This window comes from Lonchura striata, chromosome Z (genome assembly GCF_050655825.1).
Source record: "Lonchura striata isolate lonStrDom1 chromosome Z, ASM5065582v1, whole genome shotgun sequence".
In the NCBI taxonomy this organism is placed as follows: domain Eukaryota; kingdom Metazoa; phylum Chordata; class Aves; order Passeriformes; family Estrildidae; genus Lonchura; species Lonchura striata.
In genome coordinates, this window is record NC_140740.1 from 3279412 (window position 1) to 3299094 (window position 19683).

A 19683-nucleotide genomic window follows, 5' to 3' on the forward strand; every position below is an offset into this window, starting at 1 on the left:
CCAGAAGGTGTTGGTGCAAAGAACAGTAATGAAATTTGAAAGATGTTTGGCTTTGGAGTCAGATCAATTTTTAAAGAGGGAGAAAGTTCCTGCCAGAAGCATGATGATGAGGAACTGCAAGAATGGAAGAGAAGAAAAAAGTAGAATCGAAAACTGAGACATGACATATTTAATAATTTCTATACAGATATTGATGAGTGTAAGGTCCTGCCAAACCTGTGCAGGAATGGGCAGTGCATTAACACCATGGGCTCCTTCCGGTGCTTTTGCAAAGCTGGCTATACCACTGACATAACTGGCACATCTTGTAATGGTAAGATTCATTAATTAATCATCAGTTGAAGTAATCATAAATTTTTCTAAGTTGTTACACAGTGATGTACCAAACTTTGTGAACCCTTGTAGCAAACCACTTTTTTTTTTTCTCTGTTATCTCATGTCCTTTATTTCTTTTCCTAATATGCATTTCTGGTTTTGTGTTTCATTTGTGGAAATGGAGAAACAAGCCCTGCTGGCAGTATTTCTGGAGTAGAATGACCACTGAAGTTTGTTAAAGCTGTACAACCCATTTAAGTGACAAACCAGTTCATGACTTCACGGTCTATATTTTTCCCACTTTTTTGTTGGTTTGCAGGTCCAAGTATACCACAGTATACCAAAAAGTAAATATTTGTTGCTTAGATGAAAATACCAATGCCACTCTCACTCTAGTGTGTTACTCCTTCAAGACAGTTCGTCGTGGTAGTGGCAGCACCATATAAACTCCACAGCAACACATTCATAGAGAAAGGAATAGGACCCCTGAACAAATGTAAATAGGGGACTTCCTTCTGTGTGCATTTTTCTCTAAAATGTTGTGCTGTGTAGCAAGCATCTTCCTGTCAGAAAGATGAGGACAAAAGATAACTTAATATTTTCCTCTCGTTAGATCTTGATGAGTGCTCCCAGTCCCCCAGACCATGCAATTTTATCTGCAAGAACTCAGAAGGGAGCTATCAATGCTCATGTCCCCGGGGCTATGTGCTTCAGGAAGATGGAAAGACATGTAAAGGTAGGAAGGTTATAGACAGTACCTTTTAATTTGGTTACAACTTAACTTAAAAGGAATTGGTTCTGAAGTGTGATATTTTTATCAAATTTGATTAAATGTGCCTCTTTGTCGACTTTTTTAAGACAACCACATCTCTTACTTCCAGATCTTGATGAATGTCAAACCAAACAACACAATTGTCAGTTTCTCTGTGTCAACACCCTTGGAGGCTTCACATGCAAATGTCCACCTGGTTTTACACAACATCACACAGCTTGTATTGGTAAGAAAAACATTGGTTTTCTTTCATAAGCCTTTCTGTAAGAACAACATTCTCAACTATCTCTTGTGTTTTTTATGCAGAGCAGTAGAGGGTAGAAAGCAGATTTTGAAAAGAAGCAATTACAGTTAAAGTAAAAATGAATCTATCTAGTCTGTCCACTATTTCTATTTTCTTGGTTAATAAAGAGTTGTAGATATTTAATACATGTTATTATGTTCTAAGTACAACCATATGGAGACAAAAGGGTGAATTATTAAAATCTCATTTAAAATGTAGTTAACCAAAACCAGACTGCATTTTCTTTTTTTAGTTGATACAGATGTCTTCAGATCTTATGCATATGTATAAATCTTGCCAACTGAAACTGTTTTAGTTCAGCTAACACAAAAGGGCAGCATTTTTCCAATATCATCAATTACATGCCTGCTCTTCCACACTCCTATCACAACTGAACTATCCCTAGCACTTCCAATTTATTAATTATTCCTAGCTCTACATGAGTCTCCAGTTCATCTGGCATTTAACAATGAAAAGGTACAGAATAAAATGCTGCACCTTTGTGAATTTTGTTTTTATGTTACATGAACATGTCTAACATCATGCTTCAAGGTAAATTCATCTTCTCTCTCCTTTATATTTTGAAGATAACAATGAATGTGGTTCTCATCCAACACTGTGTGGATCAAAAGGAATTTGTCAAAACACTCCTGGAAGTTTTACCTGTGAATGTCAAAGGGGATTTTCACTGGATTCTACTGGATTAAACTGTGAAGGTAACTAGGAACAGTCAGATTTTTTTATGGTGAGAATCCTTATTTCAGTTTCTAGTGAACCATTTGATGCTAAAGACAGAGAAATCAGAGCAGCAGGCATAGTAAAAGTAATTACAAAAAGAAATTGGGAAGTATTTGACTAATTTTAAGTATAACAAAAGCATATGCAAGAATGTACTGCCTCAGTACAGAATTTTTACACAAATGAGGATAAAAAGGTGATTGTTTAGTTGAACTCTTCAACAGTTGTTTTCAGGCTGCCATTTAAACTTAACATAGGTTTATGCATCTAAAAGTTTAGTAGTTATGTGGGGCTTTTTTACATTTATGTCTTCATATGTCTAAGCAGAATCTCTGTACAATTTTTATTTTGGTTAATTCTAATTACATTAAATTCTAAATTCTATACTCAATTCTCCTACCACAGAGTTACACACTGAGAAGGCCAATTCACTGTCAGTTAAAAATGCAGGTTATATTGATGGAGCTTTATCTCTCTCTGTTGGCCCAAGGGGAAGCCTCAGTTAGGAAATCTGTATTTGAGAGCTCCAGACTTCTCAGTGGGCCTCAGTTATTGAGCAAAGAAGAAAATAAAAGGCAGTACAAGGCCACCTGGCTGCTCAGAATTAAAAATGCAAGAGCGTACATGAAGAAATTTATGACCTCTCAAAATACCAACAAGTCTGATAGAGCATTTAAAGCAGGAATTGATATTTAGGGCCTATTTCTAGGTCAGCAGTCCAGAATATATGTAGCTAGAAGTTTTAATAAGATTTATTTCCTGCCAGTTTACTTTGTTCTCATAAAGTACATATATCCTGGTGTGCCTATAGAACAATTTTTTTTTTTAATTTTCTACTTGACTTGCATACTGTGCCTTAAAAATTAGGGTGCTTACTTATTTCCTATAGCAAATACAATTTAAGACGTCTGAATTTTTTAGAATTTGGAGGGTGGGATGGTAGTGGCTGTCACCTTTTATTAACACTTGTCTCATAGATTTTTAATGTGGCTTTTTATTTTCAATTGCAAAGACATCCAAATTTGACATTCAAACACTAAACTATGTTTCAGGAAACTGAAAGCTTATCCCTAGATGGTTGGTTTAAAACTGAAATTACAAAACCCTTCAAATTTTAAGCATTATGCTAAAGCAACACCATGTGGGATTACTGGGAATAGTGTTTATTCTCCAAAATTGAGTACTGAAAAGGCTGAAGAATTAAATTAAGGCTAGGTGATAACAAACTTCTGATCCAGCAGTGTTTGGCAGTGGGTGTAATCCTGTGTCATGCTGTGCTTCCCTCCTGAACACGCAGATGTGGATGAGTGTGATGGAAACCACAGGTGCCAGCACGGCTGTCAGAACATCCTGGGTGGATACAGATGTGGGTGCCCACAAGGATTTGTCCAGCACTACCAGTGGAATCAGTGTGTTGGTAAGGAAACAAACAGCACAGAATTTAAACAGCAAATGTACCAGAGTGTTTAAAGGGACACCAGCAGGCAAGGGCAAGAATGAGCAGAACAAAGAGTGTGCAACAAAAATCTTCTGTATTTGTCTCCCAATCCTTCCTTACACTTACTACTCCAACATAAATCAATAACAGGAAGTAGCAAGAAAACACACTCAGTCTTTTGAAACTCTCTGTGACAATTTTCTTTCTTAGAAAGATCTGCATTCTGACCTGTTTCTTCTGTGAAAAATCTCCATCATTGAATGTTCATTGAATTCCTGAAAGTATCAATGTGAATACCTCTGCTGAGGAAAAAAAGCATTAAAAAACCATACCTGTCATAAAAAAAAAAAAAACAAAAAAAAAAAAACAAACACCACAAAAAAGCATAAAAAACCATTAGCAATGTAAGAATTCTACAGAATAGCATCTAAAGCAAATGGTGAGAAAATAATCAACAGAACCATTAAGGGTTTCCTTCTTCCAAAAGACAGTCTTAAGGGCAAGCATTAGTTCTTTGTGCAGGAAATGGGACAAATTAGAAAGCTTAGGAGTACTGTTTAGATTTACCTCATTTAGTCCATCACTTGAACTAAGCTATATCATAGACAAAATAAAATGTGGGATTTTTTGTTACTAAAAACCAATACACACAGAAAAAATGTCACTCAGTGCTGTTCACAAGGGCCAATACAAAATATTTACATTTTCAGGTTAGTTTATATGGTTTTCTGTCAATGGTATCAGAGCATGACTGTGAGCACCACCATAGATTTCATTTAGGCTGACTTTACTGTCCTGATTCTATACATAAAAATTAGTTTATTCTACCAATTTTAGCATTAAGTAGCAGCACACCAGCCAGTGTCTCTCAAGTCCCAATCACCGTGATCACTCCTGACTTAATACTGCTCTTCAGCAAAGAAAGCAAAGGACTGGGGCAAGAGGGACAGAATGCACAATAAACAGTTCCCACAAAACCCCAAAACAGCTTAAGTTTCTGTAAATCATAGTCCTCAAAAGAATCTCCCTCCAAGTGACTGCAAACAAAAATGGCAAAGCATTCACCACTGATCTTGGTGAGATAAACTGAGGTGAGGAAAACCTACAGGTTTTAGAGAAATGCCTTGATGAGACAAATAAAATAACCATGATACCAGCTACGAAAACCTGACTTTCCATCTTTCCATACCACAATCTTCCCTTTTTTTTTTTTTTTTTTTTTTTTGGTTTGGTTTGGTTTGGTTTTTTGTGTTTTTTTGGTTGGTTGGGTTTTTTGTGTGTGTGTGTGTGTTTTGTATTTTTGGGGTTTTTTTTCGGGGTTTTTTTTTTGTTTGTTTGTTTTTTTGGTTTTTTGGGGTTTTTTTGGTTGGTTGGTTGGTTGGTTTTTTTGGGGGTTTTTTTTTGGTTGTTTTTTTTTTTTCCTGAAACCACATCAAATCACACTGACTGGAGGTATCATGTTCGCTATATTTTAACACCCACAAGTGAAGATGATGCTCCTTTTCTCTATCAGAAACCAAGGATGATGAGGTCAGGGATGTAGCAGAGCCCTGGGACTTGCAGATGTTCTGATTTGTCAGCTGCATGATGCTGACCTGCTGTCTCTCAGACTAGAAAACACCAATATTTTTGTGTTTTCTTGCCAGATGAAAACGAATGCTCCAATCCTCACATGTGTGGCTCTGCTTCTTGCTACAACACCCTGGGAAGTTACAGGTGTGTCTGCCCATCGGGGTTCTCCTATGACCAGTTCTCCCATGCCTGCCACGATGTGAACGAGTGCTCTTCTGCCAAGAACCCCTGCAGTTATGGCTGCTCCAACACCGAGGGTGGTTACCTCTGTGGCTGCCCACCTGGCTATTACAGAGTTGGACAAGGGTGAGTTTCTCCACACAGCTTTTCACCAAAGACACATTCAGAAGGTGCAGAGGTGAAAAGTAAGGACAAGCTGCTAAGTCCTTTGTAGTTTCAGGTTAAATATCCAGAAACTAGGAAAAAAAAATGTCTGTACATTCAACATGACATTAATTTTAAATGTAGCATATAAATAACGTTAAACAAGGTCTGCTTTCTCCTCCAGTATCAGCATGTGAACTCCTTCACAGACCTGCTGAGTGGGGTTTGATAATGCATAAGGATGGGAACCATGTGTTACTGAGATAATTAAGGTGTTTAAATATCACTGACCAATCCGGAATATTAAAAACAAGTTAACATTCCTCTGGTTCAGGGCAGGCTGGCTTTGTTTGGTTTCTCTGTAGAATTTGTAAATTAAAATTAGATCAGGCTAAAAGCGTCCAGCCAGCATTTGCATTTCCCTGAGTAAACCTCTCTAGTGTAAAGGAAATAAATGCACAGCCTTCCTGCTGAGGCAAGAGTAAGGAATGGGATGCAAACACCGTGGCACAGATTACACACACTCCATTTAGCAAGGACAGTTCATAAAATTGCAAGGAGTAACTAAAACACGTGTTTTCATTCCACAGACACTGTGTCTCGGGGATGGGATTTAACAAAGGCCAGTACCTGCCACTGGATGGAGATGCTGATAAAGAAAATGCTTTGTCCCCTGAAGTGTGTTATGAGTGCAAAATCAATGGCTACTCCAAAAAAGACAGCAGGAAGAAGAGAAGTGCTAACACTGTATGTACCAGGATAAAAAACTGCTGTAATGTTTTTCGAGGTATTTTCAGAGCTATGACAACAGCAATAAATAGAGGGAAGCTTTTAAACAGGTCACATTCAATGGCAAAAATCTCTTTTCTCCCCCTGCCTCACCTAGGTCCTGCTGGCAGTAATAATTTGTCAATAGGAAACACATTAAGAGCTGTGTAAGGATGAAGTTTTTGAAGCTTGCAAAGATTCCATTGGAGTGTGAGATATGGTCTAGTTCCTCAGAGTGCCTTCAGGGGAATAATTCTCCTTTAATTGCAGAGACCTGGGAAACTGGACATGTCTTCAGTATGTTCTGCTGCCAGGAGGAGGCTGGATAGCATTTATGGTCTGGGACAGCTAAACAGATCTTGCAGGAGATCATTTTAGTCTTGGTGTCTGTTCCATAGTTGCTCATAGAGGTGAGGGTTAGATTGGGCTGACTGAAGTCCAATATTCACAGAATTGATGAAGGTTTTAGAGAATTACACATTTAATGTTTTTCTTGCTGCATTTTGTGGGCTTACATGGGATATCATATCTAGTTTGTAATTGTTACATCTTGTTATTACACTTTTAAAATACCATTAACCTTGTCAGTTTCTAGAACTTCCTAGGCAGTGAAAGCAACATCCATAAATAATGTGAAAAAAGAAAAACTTTTAGATCAGTATCATCATCTATGGGGTTCAAGTATTTAAAGCGCTGCCTTACTTGTTCCTGTCCTGAAATTTTCCTTATTTTCACTTTGCTTTTTTAGTTGCATTACATACCGGTACAGTATGGGATTTTCAGAGAAGGTATCAGGGAATTTCCATGCAGTGCTGTGAAATGCATTTCTCTGTTGTTTCTGTTGGTCATAAGACAATTACATTGTGTATAAACACAGAAAACACAGGTTTCTCCTTGTGGTGCTGCGCACCTCCTCTTTTCCAGGCTGCAGTGCAGTCTGAGAAATCCTTGTCTTGAAAATGAAATCTGGCTTCTGCTAATACCCTGACTGATGTTCCCCCACCTCGCACAGCCCCTGAATATCAGGCTAGCCCAGAGGTCCGAGGCTGTGAGGGGAGGAATATCAGGAGATGGCAAAGATTTCCAAAAGAGGCTCTTACCCCAATATATGTTGGTTCAGCTCTCTTTATTCTGTGATGTCCTAGGGGAGAGCAGGGTACAAGAGAGAATGAACAGGAAATGTCAGGGGTCTATATAGACTTTGGACAGGGTGGGTTTCCTTGGCTCTCCCCCAACCCTGTTGGGGCAGGAAGGAGGGTCCAGGGTTATCTTGAGCAGAGTCACAGGGTCCCGGGGAAGGGAAATAGAGTGCCCATGAGCTCACTGTGACACCTGATGGGTTTTTAAGAGATCTCAAACACTTGTTGGTAACACTCGGAGGAGTGTTTGAGGCCTCTTTGCAAGCATGGAGTTAAACAGGTTCTCAAAATTAGCTGAAATCTAGCTGTAAAGCCGGTTTGCATCCTTCAGGATTTGCAGGGCGCCGAGGCAGGACGTGTTAACCATCCTGCTGTAAACACTTTTCCCTCCAGGAGCGGGTGAGCTGGGGAAGCCTGGAGAGTCCCCTGAAGGTGCGAGTGGCCATGTCCAGGCTGGGCGGCCGGGAGCCCATCCTGGAGCTGCGGCCGGCCCTGGGGCGCCGCGTGCGCTACGCCATCGCCCGCGGCAGCCGGCGCGGAACCTTCTGGATGCTCCTGAGGGACGGCGCCGGCCGCCTGCACGCCGCCAGGGGCCGGGCGGCACGCGGGCTGCACGCCCTGGACATCACCAGCACGGCCGTGCCTGAGGAGGACGGAAGGCCGCAGGGCGGCCATGGGGGCGGCGGCGCCCGAGGAGAAGCCCTCAGGGTGCGGCTGTGGCTGCACCTCTACTAGTGCTGTTCTCCAGACTTCCTTGTGTCCACACACCCCGCAACAGCTGTTTGCAAGGAGAACCCGCCGGGAAAAGTGTGTTTTGGGAGAGGACGGCAGAGGGGAAGAGCCCTTCTTTCCATCCTGCCAACGCTGGAGGGTGACTTCAAACCCTGCCAAAACTTCTACTTACAAGGGCAAATCATGGTTACTGTGTCTTTTATATAACCTCGATTTGAAGTGTATTTTAAAAGCTAAAGTTCAAGAAGTCATCATATGGCACTAAATGGTACAAAAAAATGTGAGCTTTTTTTTTTTTTTCTTGTTAGCAATCTGTAACACTTTGGGTATTTTGCTATAGTTCCTAATGAGAAAAAAAATTATAGAAGTTTATTTATTTTTAATGCAGTAATATATGGAAAAAAATAACAAATTATGTAAACAAAAGGGAAACTTTCTTGTTTTTCTTTAGTTTTATAAATTTGAGGTATAACATTTTAGAGGTACTTTTGTAATCAAGAAAAAAAGTAGATTTGAAAGATGGTTTCCTTTCTATTTGGACCAGCATCTAAACAGTATTAAATAATTCTAAAATATATCAGAGCTGAACCATCAGTGTAGTAGGATATTCTGAAGTGGGAGATTGTAAAGTGTCCACATAGTAGGATATTCTAAGGTGCTCTTGCAAAAAAAAAAAGGGAAAAAAAAGTCATAGAGGACAAGTATCATAATATCAGTCTCTGCAGAGATTGTATTTCACAGCAGCTCAAGGGGATTGCGTTCTGAATCACCCACAGCAAATAGTGGAGGAGGCACAAGCCCTGTAGCAAAATACCTGGACTGTTTTTAATCATCCCCTTAGAACTGCAGAACCAAACTGTGCTGCCTTCCCTCAGTGACCTCATGAGCCAGCACAGGCAGCCACACCTCACGCTCAGAAAGGTGCTCCACAAACTGGCATTAATTCTTGCAGGCAGCTGAAGGAAATGTCTCCCAGGAGAGAATGTTTCACTCTGTTTGGTGCTGGCTCAAAACCAGGGTGCATTTCCTGATCCTCAAGTGCTGTGTCAGGACTGCCACACCTGCAAACTCAATTATTGCAGTGCAGGTGGGGAGAGCTGTGTATTTGAAGTTCATTTGTTAGAAATCTCATTAATGCTGTAGTTATACACGCCTCATTTTATCATAGCTTGTTCTGTAAGAAAGATGATTGTACAATGACTTGAGTTTTAGTTTAGTGATTTTTTTTTTCTTTTTACATTTTGTACTGTCATGTGTTAAGTGTATGTCTTAATGGTGCTTTCTGTGGCAGCTGGTGCCTGTAACTGGCCATGCAACAGAATCTCACATGTGAAAATAGCTAAAGCACATCCAGGATTGTTCCAGTTGCATGTAGGTGCTGACCAAAGACTATACCAAGTAAAACTCAGTGATTTTTCTTCTCTTTTGTTGAGTTTGGGGATTTTGAAAAGAGATGTTTTAAGAAAAAAAGCTTTCTCTTGAACATTTGTATCAGTAAGACAACACTTTTTCTTGCAATAAAGCTTATTTTGGGTTATTTTTTGTCATTTTTTCACAGTTAAACTGGTGATTGATTTAAAGCAATAGCCAATACTAGGGTCTGGAACTACATTTATTTGACATTGCTTTCAGAGATGGTTGTGCAAGTTTCAGTAGGATTCAAAGCTGCTTCTGAGTAAAATGACTGGCATCTTCAGGAATAAAGAAACCTCTAGGGGTCTGATAAATATATACAGGACAGCACTGCCTCAAAGGCTTAACTGTAATGGGTGGTTTAGAAGAAGGCTTCTCTGGCTCCAAAATGGGAGCTTTCCAGGAAACCCTGCAGGAAAAGCCATCAGACTTGCACACGGCAGAGCATTTTGTCCTTTGCTGGACATGACTTCTCTTAGGCTACAAATTTTGGAGGATTTTCTTGGCCAGGATTATTTACATGTGCTGTGTACACCTGTTAGATTTTTGTAGTTAAAAAAAAAAAAAAAAACCAAAAAAAACCAAACAAACAAAAAAGAAAAAACCCCAAAAAGCTATCATCAGATAGTTCCATATGCATTAATTAATTACATAGTAAGTACCAGGTACAAAAGAAAGTGTTCTCTCTTTTCTAGAAATGCAGCATTACCATCCACCATTGTAAATTCCACAAGACATTTATGCACAATCCCAGAAAGAAGTCACTCCCAGCTTCAAATTCAGATGAAAAAATAAGTAGAATTAAAAGAAAACAAAAAGTCCAAAACTTCTTTGCCATCCAGCCTGTGACAGTATATATTTCTATATCCTTTTCTCTAAATTCTACTTTTTCCAGCTTGTAGCCTTTTAATGAGAAAGATGACTGCACAGGCAGAGACATGCATGGTGTCCCAGGAAGATACAGAGCACCCAGGTCTTGTTGCTAAAAGTGAAATTAAAATCTTGCTATTTCAGCCCTAAAAAGGGCTGTGGGATTCTTATGTGGGGTTTTCCTGTACAGACTTGGGATCAGCAGGCACAGCTGGGACTGAGGGCTGCAGGTGACACCTGAAGGGTCTCTGTGCTAAACCCACAGAAGAACCCAGGCATGGCAAAACTGAATACGGCAAAAATCTCACTGCCCTGAGTGTGCTGCTTAATTCTTACCATGTGTAATAAATTAAGCTTGCACACCTAAACTGAACTGAAGCTGCCTTAAGTCCAAGAAGAGGGCTGGGTTTGTGAACTCCACAATATTCACACTTCATAAAGCCAGGAGGGAATGAAAGCACGAGAGGGAAGAGCTACATTTCTTATCTCGGATAAAATCCTCGGTCCCTACTGTGGCTGTTGATATGTTTGACACCAAATCGCTGCGGCAGGGATAGGAAATGAGTTCTTTGCTCCCACAGAGCGGGTGGAGGAGGTGGTTTCTCACACGTTCCAAGAAGCCAGCCACACGTCAGCATGGGTGGCCGCAGAGAAGTCTGACCCTGTGTGTTTGGCCACGGTTTTAGCAAGAGCCAAACCCTCCCAAGGCCTCCCTCTGCCTGGGCTTGTGCAAAAATGAGGTCATTACCCAAATCCTATGAAGGTGTCAGGGAAAATACGACCCTCTTCAACACTTGTCTTTTGTGTGTTAGCAAGTCAGGCATGGCTTTATTCTTGGCCAGGGTTTGTGAGGGTGGCTGTCAGATTTTCAGCCTCCACACTCAAGCTGATGCAAAGCTTTTCCACTCATTTATAAATTTCTTGCAAATGATGAATTATTGTTTGTTATTATATTATTATTTTTCACTCTTTATGCTCATTTGGCCCACAGTTTTAGTCCTTTTATCATACTTTTCTCAGACAGAGTCAGCAGCTTTCCAGGCCTTCATCTCCTCTGTATCTTCTGGCTACTCCAACATCCTTGAAGTGCCATGAATTTAGGATCCCAGATGTCCAACCCTCAAACCCCTTTAGCTTTGTTTATTGAAACTTGTCAGTGTTAGTTTTAGCAAAACTAGGTATCCAGTGATTTAATGATCAGAGGAACAATAAGAGTCTGTGAAGAAACCTGACTAGTGCTGGCTAAAATGGTCTCTGCTTACAATTAATTAAAACAACTAATTAAAAATTGGTTAGGAAAGTTATAGCATTTCCATTTCTACTCCAAAACCAGACCTCCAGACACAAAGAATGCCATCAGGATCTGCTCTTGGTGCACCATCCCTTTGCTGCCTCAAAAAGTACTTTTTACACAGGCAGGGTTTTCTTGGTACATTCTAAAATCCTGTCACTAACAATGTTTTTACATAATGTAAATATGCAACGCTCTTCTGCAGTTTTGTCCAGTTCTGGTATGTCTATATTGGTCATATACTTATTGAAATATTTGGTATTTCTATGCTTGAACCTCTAGTATTTCCTGAGCAATGTAGACTCAAAAACCCCAGTCAGTTGCCACTGGGATTTGCCCCTGGGCAAGATTACTAAGAAGCTGACAAAAAACCCCAAAACAAACCACAAACATTCAAAACCAAAACAATGCAAATATGTTTGTGACTAGGCAGACACTCCCTCTTCATTGCAATGATGAGAACTGAGGAATTACTGTCACCACTACACCTGAATTCTGGAAATTCTTGGAATTTCAAGCCAAATCACCAAACTCACAGCCGAAAATGACCTGTGTTCCCAAGGCCTGGTGTGTGGTTATTAATCCAAAGAATAAATATAAATTCAAGAAAACAGGACCTGACCCTGAGTTTACTTATTTAGCAAAAAGAACTCATTAAGTACCTAAGTGAGAGAAATACAAAAGCCTCTCTGCATTCTGTGAAATAATTTTCTTATCTCCAGGCCTTGCTGTTCTTCATGTGGAGGCAGCCTCACACAGGATGGGGAAGGAGAATATCAAATAACCATCTGATCATAACCATCTAACCATCAGATGAACATTCAATTTTTTGAAAAACATTAGCTTTAAGGTAAAAGGTCAACCTAGAGAGCAACCATGACACCCAAAGGCACAAATTTCACCATTGTTCTTTCTGCTCCACAAAAATCATCCAGCAGAAGGCTGAAAGGAGCTGACTAAAAACTCACCAATTCAACAGAAACCCTGCCAAGGAGTTCACTCCCCAGGTAAAAAAGTAATTGAACTCTCCTTCCTAAATCATATTACATTTCTGAAAGCCATAAATTCTTAAAGATCAGAAATAAAATCAGTTTTGAGCATGTGAGGTTGACACTTGAGAAGACCACATGACACTGGCCAGCAGAAATGGCCTGAGTCAGGTGTAAACATTTAACATCAACAAGAAAAAGTTGTGTGGCACAAATACAACACATCTGGTGTGCTATAATAGGATAGGAAGCTTAGATCATAATTTTGTGCACATATTTTTACCTGGGTGGATACACAGCCGTAGAAGAAGCAGTGTCAAGAAGCAGATCTGGTAATTCTGTGAGAAAACTGGCAAAATCCAATAATTCCTCCCCCTTCCGAGTGGGCTTTTAAACTCATATAGACTTCATTTTTTATGCTTAATTTCTTAAAATTAAAATTAGAATGCCAGCCCCAGTCTCCTGCTATTGAATCCAAGTTGTCCTCATTTCCAGGCCCTAGTTTTAGGGGTAATCACAATCTTCAGGTCAAGAATGAAGTCTGCAATCCCACACCATCTGATAATCACAGAGTTCTTTCCCCCACCTCATTTAAATTACTCATAAATTATCCAAACACTGGCTTTACAATTTCTGTGTCACGATTTCACGTTTTCTTTTATAGACTGTAAAATGACAGCCAGTGTTTGGCTGGACGCCTTCTTTTCATGGCATTGTTTCAAACACAGCTGGGAGACTGAAAACCCATAGTTAAGAATCAAGGTTCAGCTTGAAATGCCTGTTGTTAAATCTATCAACTCACAGGGCTTAGATAAGATAAATAAATAAATAAAAAAACCAAAAACAAACCCCAACTATAGTGTTTTTAAGGCCAAACTCACTGCTGAGATACCTCAGCTCCCTGTCCCTCAATCTTGATCGGTAATATTGATCACCAGACAGTTCTGCTAGCAGCACCCACACCTCTGGAAAGTTCACTGCGTTTCTGCACAGGCCTCTGAAGTTTGTAGAAAAACCCTTTTCTGAATCATTTGTTGAATCCTTTTTTTTTTTAATTTCAGCATGTCTAAAACTCAGTGAAATCCTTACATTGTGTACTATTTTTATGCGGACCAAGCACAGGGTGATGGTCTCAAATAGCTGCTCTTGAATTAGAACTGAGAGTCCCCTCACTGAGGGATGGCTCCTGGTGCAGCTCATCTATTAATATCACTCCATGGAAAATACCAAGTATACCAGACATGCCATTAATTTAACAGATTGAAATTCCTCTTCTTATCACATGATGCAAAGAAATGCTACTTCTAAGTGTTCCACAGAATAATGAGATCCATCTAGTCCCAAAGCAGCTGCTTTTTTGGTTAAACAGCAGCTGTCGGGGAACCCAATTTCAAAGCCAAGATGGAAGCGGAAGATTTATTAGAAAATAAATTTTATTGGTATAAGCAAACTTCTCAGCTGCTGAGAACACAGATGTAAATTTTATAAAGACACACACACACTTCAAAATATGAGAGTTTGTGGAATATGGAGCTAATTACAGATGAATCTTTTTGTTTTTCCTGCTGGATGAACTGAGTTACACCCAACACTTTCTTAGCCAAAACCTTTCCCATGGAAAGGAGCCACGCTAGATTCAAGCAGGACTGAGCAGAACGTGGTTAAATGGTCTGAGCTGGCTCCTGTGTTTGTGTTTGGTGTCCTGGCTGCTCCTCTGTGTTCTCCAGCATCCTCCAGTGACAGGAAAACTGAGCTGCCCTTCCTCAGGACGTGTACAGTGCAGAGAAAGGGCCAAGGAAAACAAACCACAGCAACCAAAGCTTGAATGGAGCACCAGCAAAAAAAAAAGCATGAAAAGCTTTGTTTCCTTAACATTACGTTCAACACCCACAAAAACATTGCTGCTGACAAGACCAGCAAGTGACAACATGAAAAGGGCATAAAATATGGATATAACTTGGCATGGTCAATAAAAACAACAACAACAACAACAACAACAACAACAACACACACAAAAACAAACAAACAAACAAACCCCACAAACAACAAACCTGTCCTTTGTGGAAAGCAGTGGTTTTTTAAACATTTCTGAAGTTCCAAGATGAACACAGACATAAAATGGGGTCATATCTATTTATCCACAGAACATGAAAGATGTTACAATCACAGTGCCAGATCTGCCTTCTCCATTGTCCAAAATTTCCAAAATGAATAAATAGACATTTTTTTCTATACATGAGAAGACATCACTCTTAATTCTCAAGTTCTTTGTCTCCAGACTAAATACTGAAAATCTTTATGTACTAAGTAAACATTTTTTTTTGTAAAAACACCACCTTCCTAAGAAAACACCTTAGATTTGCTTTTGTTTGGTGTTCCTATTTAATTAAAGGAAAAAAACCACTTATTTTCTTAATTTTTCACTTTCTGCCATGCAGTAGCAAAGAACTGTGCATTCAGGTGTAGAATGCAGTCTGCACCTGCATTCTACACTGGTTATGGGGGCAACCAAGAACAAATATTCTAAAGTGACCCAGAGAAAAACCAAGATTTGTTAAAAGTAAGAGGAAGCAGAATCTAGAATACAGCCTACACAAGCTGCCAAAACCACAAATTTTGAGTGATCGAATATCAGATCAAATATCACTCCGTAACTAAGTGGTTTATACTGAAAAAAAAAGAGAGAGACAAAAAAACAGTGAGGAAAAAAAGGGCAAACCACTTTAAGCCCTTCCATAGTACAAAGTGCTTTTAAAATAAAAATAAATTAGTGTGCACAGAACTCATTCGTACACCCTCCTTGTCCTGATGTGTTACTTCCTTGCAGCACTTTTGATGTCCTCTCCAAAGCAGAACTCAGAACCGCAGGATCTCGTTCTCAGGGATTTGTCTTCACCACTTCACTCCACCAGGTCAACCCACAGCTGCTCTCGTGGCAGACACATAAATTTTCACGACTCTCAGATCCTAAGCTGAGACCTGAGATGCCTCCAGCAGTTTTGCAGGTGTCTGTTCCTGCTCTATCCCTTCCTGTTCTGACCAGGAGCATCTCAGTGTCCCAGGACACACCTGAAATGTGTGTGCTCCCACAGCTCAGAAGACCAAGTGGGAGACTGAACCAGTTTCTCCTACACTTCCTAAGAAAAAGGAATATTTCTGTTTCTTAAAACAAACAAGCAAACAACCTCCTGTACTGCTCAGAAGTGGCTCACCTGGAGGACAAACAGCACCAATTTCCAATTTCCAAAGGCTGCCAATGTGACCTGAGCAGCCTCACTTGTACTAAAACCATCATGAAAATCTGAGATCTTATGAAGAACATTGTCATTCCTCCAAGCTCCACATACCACAGGTCTGTACATATATTGCAGTGAAGCCAGTGAAACTACACATCTTTGCCTGCTTCTGTTTAGATTTGGGAAGTATTTTCCTTTATGCTCAGGCAAGCTGGTTTATGTATTTGATTTTTCTTTATCAGAAAATATTAATTATCCCACAGGAATGTTTTAAAGTAGACTACAAAGAGTAACTTTAAAGTGTTATTTTAAAGAAATTACAAAAAATAACCACAAAACTTTAGGTGTTTCCCATTAAAAGGTTAGAGAAAATATTGTTATTAATAGTCAGAGCAAAACAAAACAAAACAAAAAAGGATTTTATCTGAATTCCAAATCTACCACTAAGTTGTCTCTTGGCATTACAGCTGCCATAGAATATGATTAATTACTATCAGAACAATGACAAAACTACCAGCTGAGAGCTTACTGCCCCTTATTTAGAGACTCACAACACATGGCCAAAGCTACAGTAGGAGAAGGCTTTATTACTACCCTTGTTTAACCCTGGGAAAGTGAAAACTTCTAGACTGTCAGGCATTTGGAGTGATGGCACATGGATGCATTTGCAAAGACAGACTCCAAAACCACAAATTAATGCTGGAATGTTTTGTGTCCAGGGCAGGATGGGTTTTCTAGAGTGACTGATGGGTTTGAGGGTTGGCCAACAGGGTGGAAAAAGTGAGATCTGTGCTCTGGCTAGAGAGGAAATCGTAACCTTGCGCTTCCAAATCTCAGCTGAGGATCAAGCCTCATTTTTCTAGATCCTTACAAACATGGCAAGAACATGAAAGCTAGCCCCAAGCCCTGCAATACAATGAAAATAAAAATACCATTAATAAAGAGTGCTCAGTAAGGTTTGTCGTGTATTTGCCAAAGGCTGAACTTTCCTCATAAATCCTGCCGTGCCTGAGTTACTGCTATTACTGCTGGAAGGGTACAGAAAGATTTTAATGAGAACAAAGACTCTTAACAACGCTCCATAAAATGAAATCTGTATGAGGTTAGCCAAAATCCCACGTGAAAGCCCACACCAGTGTGTGGTTAGCCTTGAATTCACCTGTTAATGCTGCAAATAGCTGTCCTTGGTTGACTCTGCAGAGTGCTGTGTGCTCCTCTTGGCAGGCACTGTGCTTTGACCTGCCATGACTTCCAGGTGCTTAAACTACAAGCCTGAATTTTGTGCTGCTATTTTTGCACCTTATCAAATGGTTTTCATTCCATTTTTCTTCAGCACTGCTACTCATGAGGGAGGAGTTGCATTAAATTGCCCCCAGGGTTTACAAAACACACAAGCCAACACTGGATTATCTGGCACATTCTTTTGCACAGGTGTCCCACCCCTTACTTGATGTGCAATTTTATTTAATGCCACTCTACATCTTGTTGTGTGCAATTTGTAACAGCAGTACAGTGGAATTGTTCAGGAGTCACCCACAATTTGCAATGCTGTGGGTTAAACCATCCAGCCAGACAGTTTGGTCTGAAAAAAAATGAGTGACCTCACAGGGAGGATATTTCAAGGCTAATCCCAGCTCTTTAATTTTCAGCCAGAGCCTGTGGAAATACGTTGCTCGTGACTGACTCCACATTACCATCTGTTTTAAATAGACAAATTTAATTGCAGAGATGTTCCCAGATTTAGTAGCTGTAAAACTACAGAGTTCAACAGAGTGATAAAGCTATTTTCAAGCTAAATTAACTTGCAAATATGTCTAGTGCTACACAATTCCATTTCCTTCAGTATTTTAACCAGCCAGTACCTGAATATTTCAGGATGACACAAAGCATTTTCTTTTGTTCAGGTGTTTTTTGTTGTTGTTGTTGTTGTGGGTTTTTGTTTGTTTGTTTTTGTTGGAAAGTGGCAGACAGCTGTTTGTTACTTATGAAGTAAAATGCCTTATTGAATGTCACAGATCACTCTGACACTAGATGGGACGTGCCAGTGTGTTCTAACATTTCTTTCTCTGCCTGCAGCATTTCTCCTTCTGCTCTCCAAGGTTAACACAGCTGGAAGGAGATACTGAGAAAAATCAAGGTTAGCAAAAAGACTGAACTCACCAGGCAGCTTCTGCTTGGAGCAAACCCCCAGCATTTTTCCCCACAGGGCCTGGCAGAATTAATATTAAACTCTTCACCAATCCAGTTAAAATTATTTTTACAAATTGGAAAACAATATTATTATGGTGATATTTGTTCTTTATTCAAAGTACGAAGTTGTTTAATGCATGAAACCAATGGAACAGTGCAGGAAGAGTGCATTTGACAGATTTGACAGTGCAGCTTTAGCTTTAGGTGAAATGCTGAAAGGCAGTGGTGCCACCTGGTGATAATATTCTAGTTGGAACTCCTAGAAACTGCACAGGAATAGGATTTCCCTCACTAAAAACGATGTTGCATTAGCAGGAGTTTTAGCATTGCTGTGCATGGATCTGAGGGGTTACCAGGGGATGCACCTGGACATGGAACCTCACCATGGAGTTTGCTCTGGCTGCAGCTCAGCAGGGTCAGCTTTCCCCAGATCCCAGGGAGCAGGATTGTGAGACAAATCTCTCAGAGCCAGGGGCTACTGCCATTAATTGCTGTCAACGGGGGTGAGAGGGCTGTGAGTGCCACAAGACAGGCTGCTTTACTTTTATTTTTACATCACTATCAGCAAGGCACAGCAGGCTGACATTGCCCTGCAGGCCTTCGCTGCTTTCCCTCTGTAGACTGCCTCACTACTGAGAGATCTTTAGAGGAAGATGTGTTGAAAAGTCTAATTTAACACAGCCTGTCAGTTTAAATCCTGAGGGATGCCCTTTCCCAGCTCCCTGTTTGTGTTGTGAGGTGCAATTAAAGCTGGCTGTGCAGGCAGGGTGCTGAGAGGGCTCTGGAGATAGAAAGCCAATGTTTTCTGGAAGAGACAGCAGGCAGACCACGGGACAAAGAAATTGCTCTCAGGTTCCTTCTGCTCTCAGATCAGCAAGGACAGCGGTGTGAGAGTCAGCACAGGCTCCCTTGGTCACTTCTGCTGGTGCAGGTGCCAGCGAGTCCAGAGGAGCCCCAAGGATGGAGCACAATCTGTCAGCTCCTCAGCGCGTAGGAAGCCGCCTGTGCTTCAAGAGAAACATCTTCCCCAGGGCTGTTTGGAGAATGAAACATCTTCCCTGCTGCTGTTTCACCATTTTCTCCTTCCATGTTAGCCCTCAAGTCTTTGGACCAGCTCTCTCTGTCCTAAACAACAGCAGTGGCCTCCATCAACCCAACCCAGAGTTAACTCTGGAAACCTTTGCAGCCACAAAGGCAGAACAGCAGGAAGGATTTGAGGTGCTCCACTTGCTGCCTGTGTGGCCACACTGGCCTGAAGTGTGGCTCCCACCCCAGCTGAACACAAACCAGGTTTTGGGATTTACAGGACCCCACAGGGGCTAAATGAGAATTTTACGAGGCTGGAGAGCACCAAGGTGAGGGGTGTCCTGCTTTCCTGTTTTAAAACAAAATCACAGCGCTCATTCTCTGCAGCATGAGCCTTTACTCTCTTACAAAGTGATGGGATCAACCTTGATCAACTCCTTATTTTTTACCTTCAAATGCATGCTTGAGGTCGCTAAGGTATCAATTCAGCATAAGGAAATATTATTCAGCTTCTTCACCCTGCTCCAAGCGAAAAGGAGCATCTAGAAAAAGCCGATACAAACCTTCTGTGCCTCTTCCCAGGTTAG

General features: G+C 40.5%; 1 protein-coding gene across 2 annotated transcripts in view; it reads left to right on the forward strand.

Moving 5' to 3' along the window:
• Positions 1 to 9618, forward strand: part of FBN2 (fibrillin 2) — a 114956-nt gene extending 105338 nt beyond the window's left edge. For both annotated transcript variants that reach the window (XM_021551872.4, XM_085567223.1), the window contains 8 exons: positions 188 to 313; positions 929 to 1051; positions 1197 to 1313; positions 1958 to 2086; positions 3406 to 3525; positions 5193 to 5424; positions 6033 to 6189; positions 7743 to 9618. In XM_021551872.4, the coding sequence (XP_021407547.4) occupies positions 188 to 313; positions 929 to 1051; positions 1197 to 1313; positions 1958 to 2086; positions 3406 to 3525; positions 5193 to 5424; positions 6033 to 6189; positions 7743 to 8084 (1346 nt within the window). In that variant the 3' untranslated portion in view covers positions 8085 to 9618. The remainder of the gene's footprint in view (positions 1 to 187; positions 314 to 928; positions 1052 to 1196; positions 1314 to 1957; positions 2087 to 3405; positions 3526 to 5192; positions 5425 to 6032; positions 6190 to 7742) is intronic.
• The last annotated feature ends 10065 nt before the right edge of the window (positions 9619 to 19683 follow it).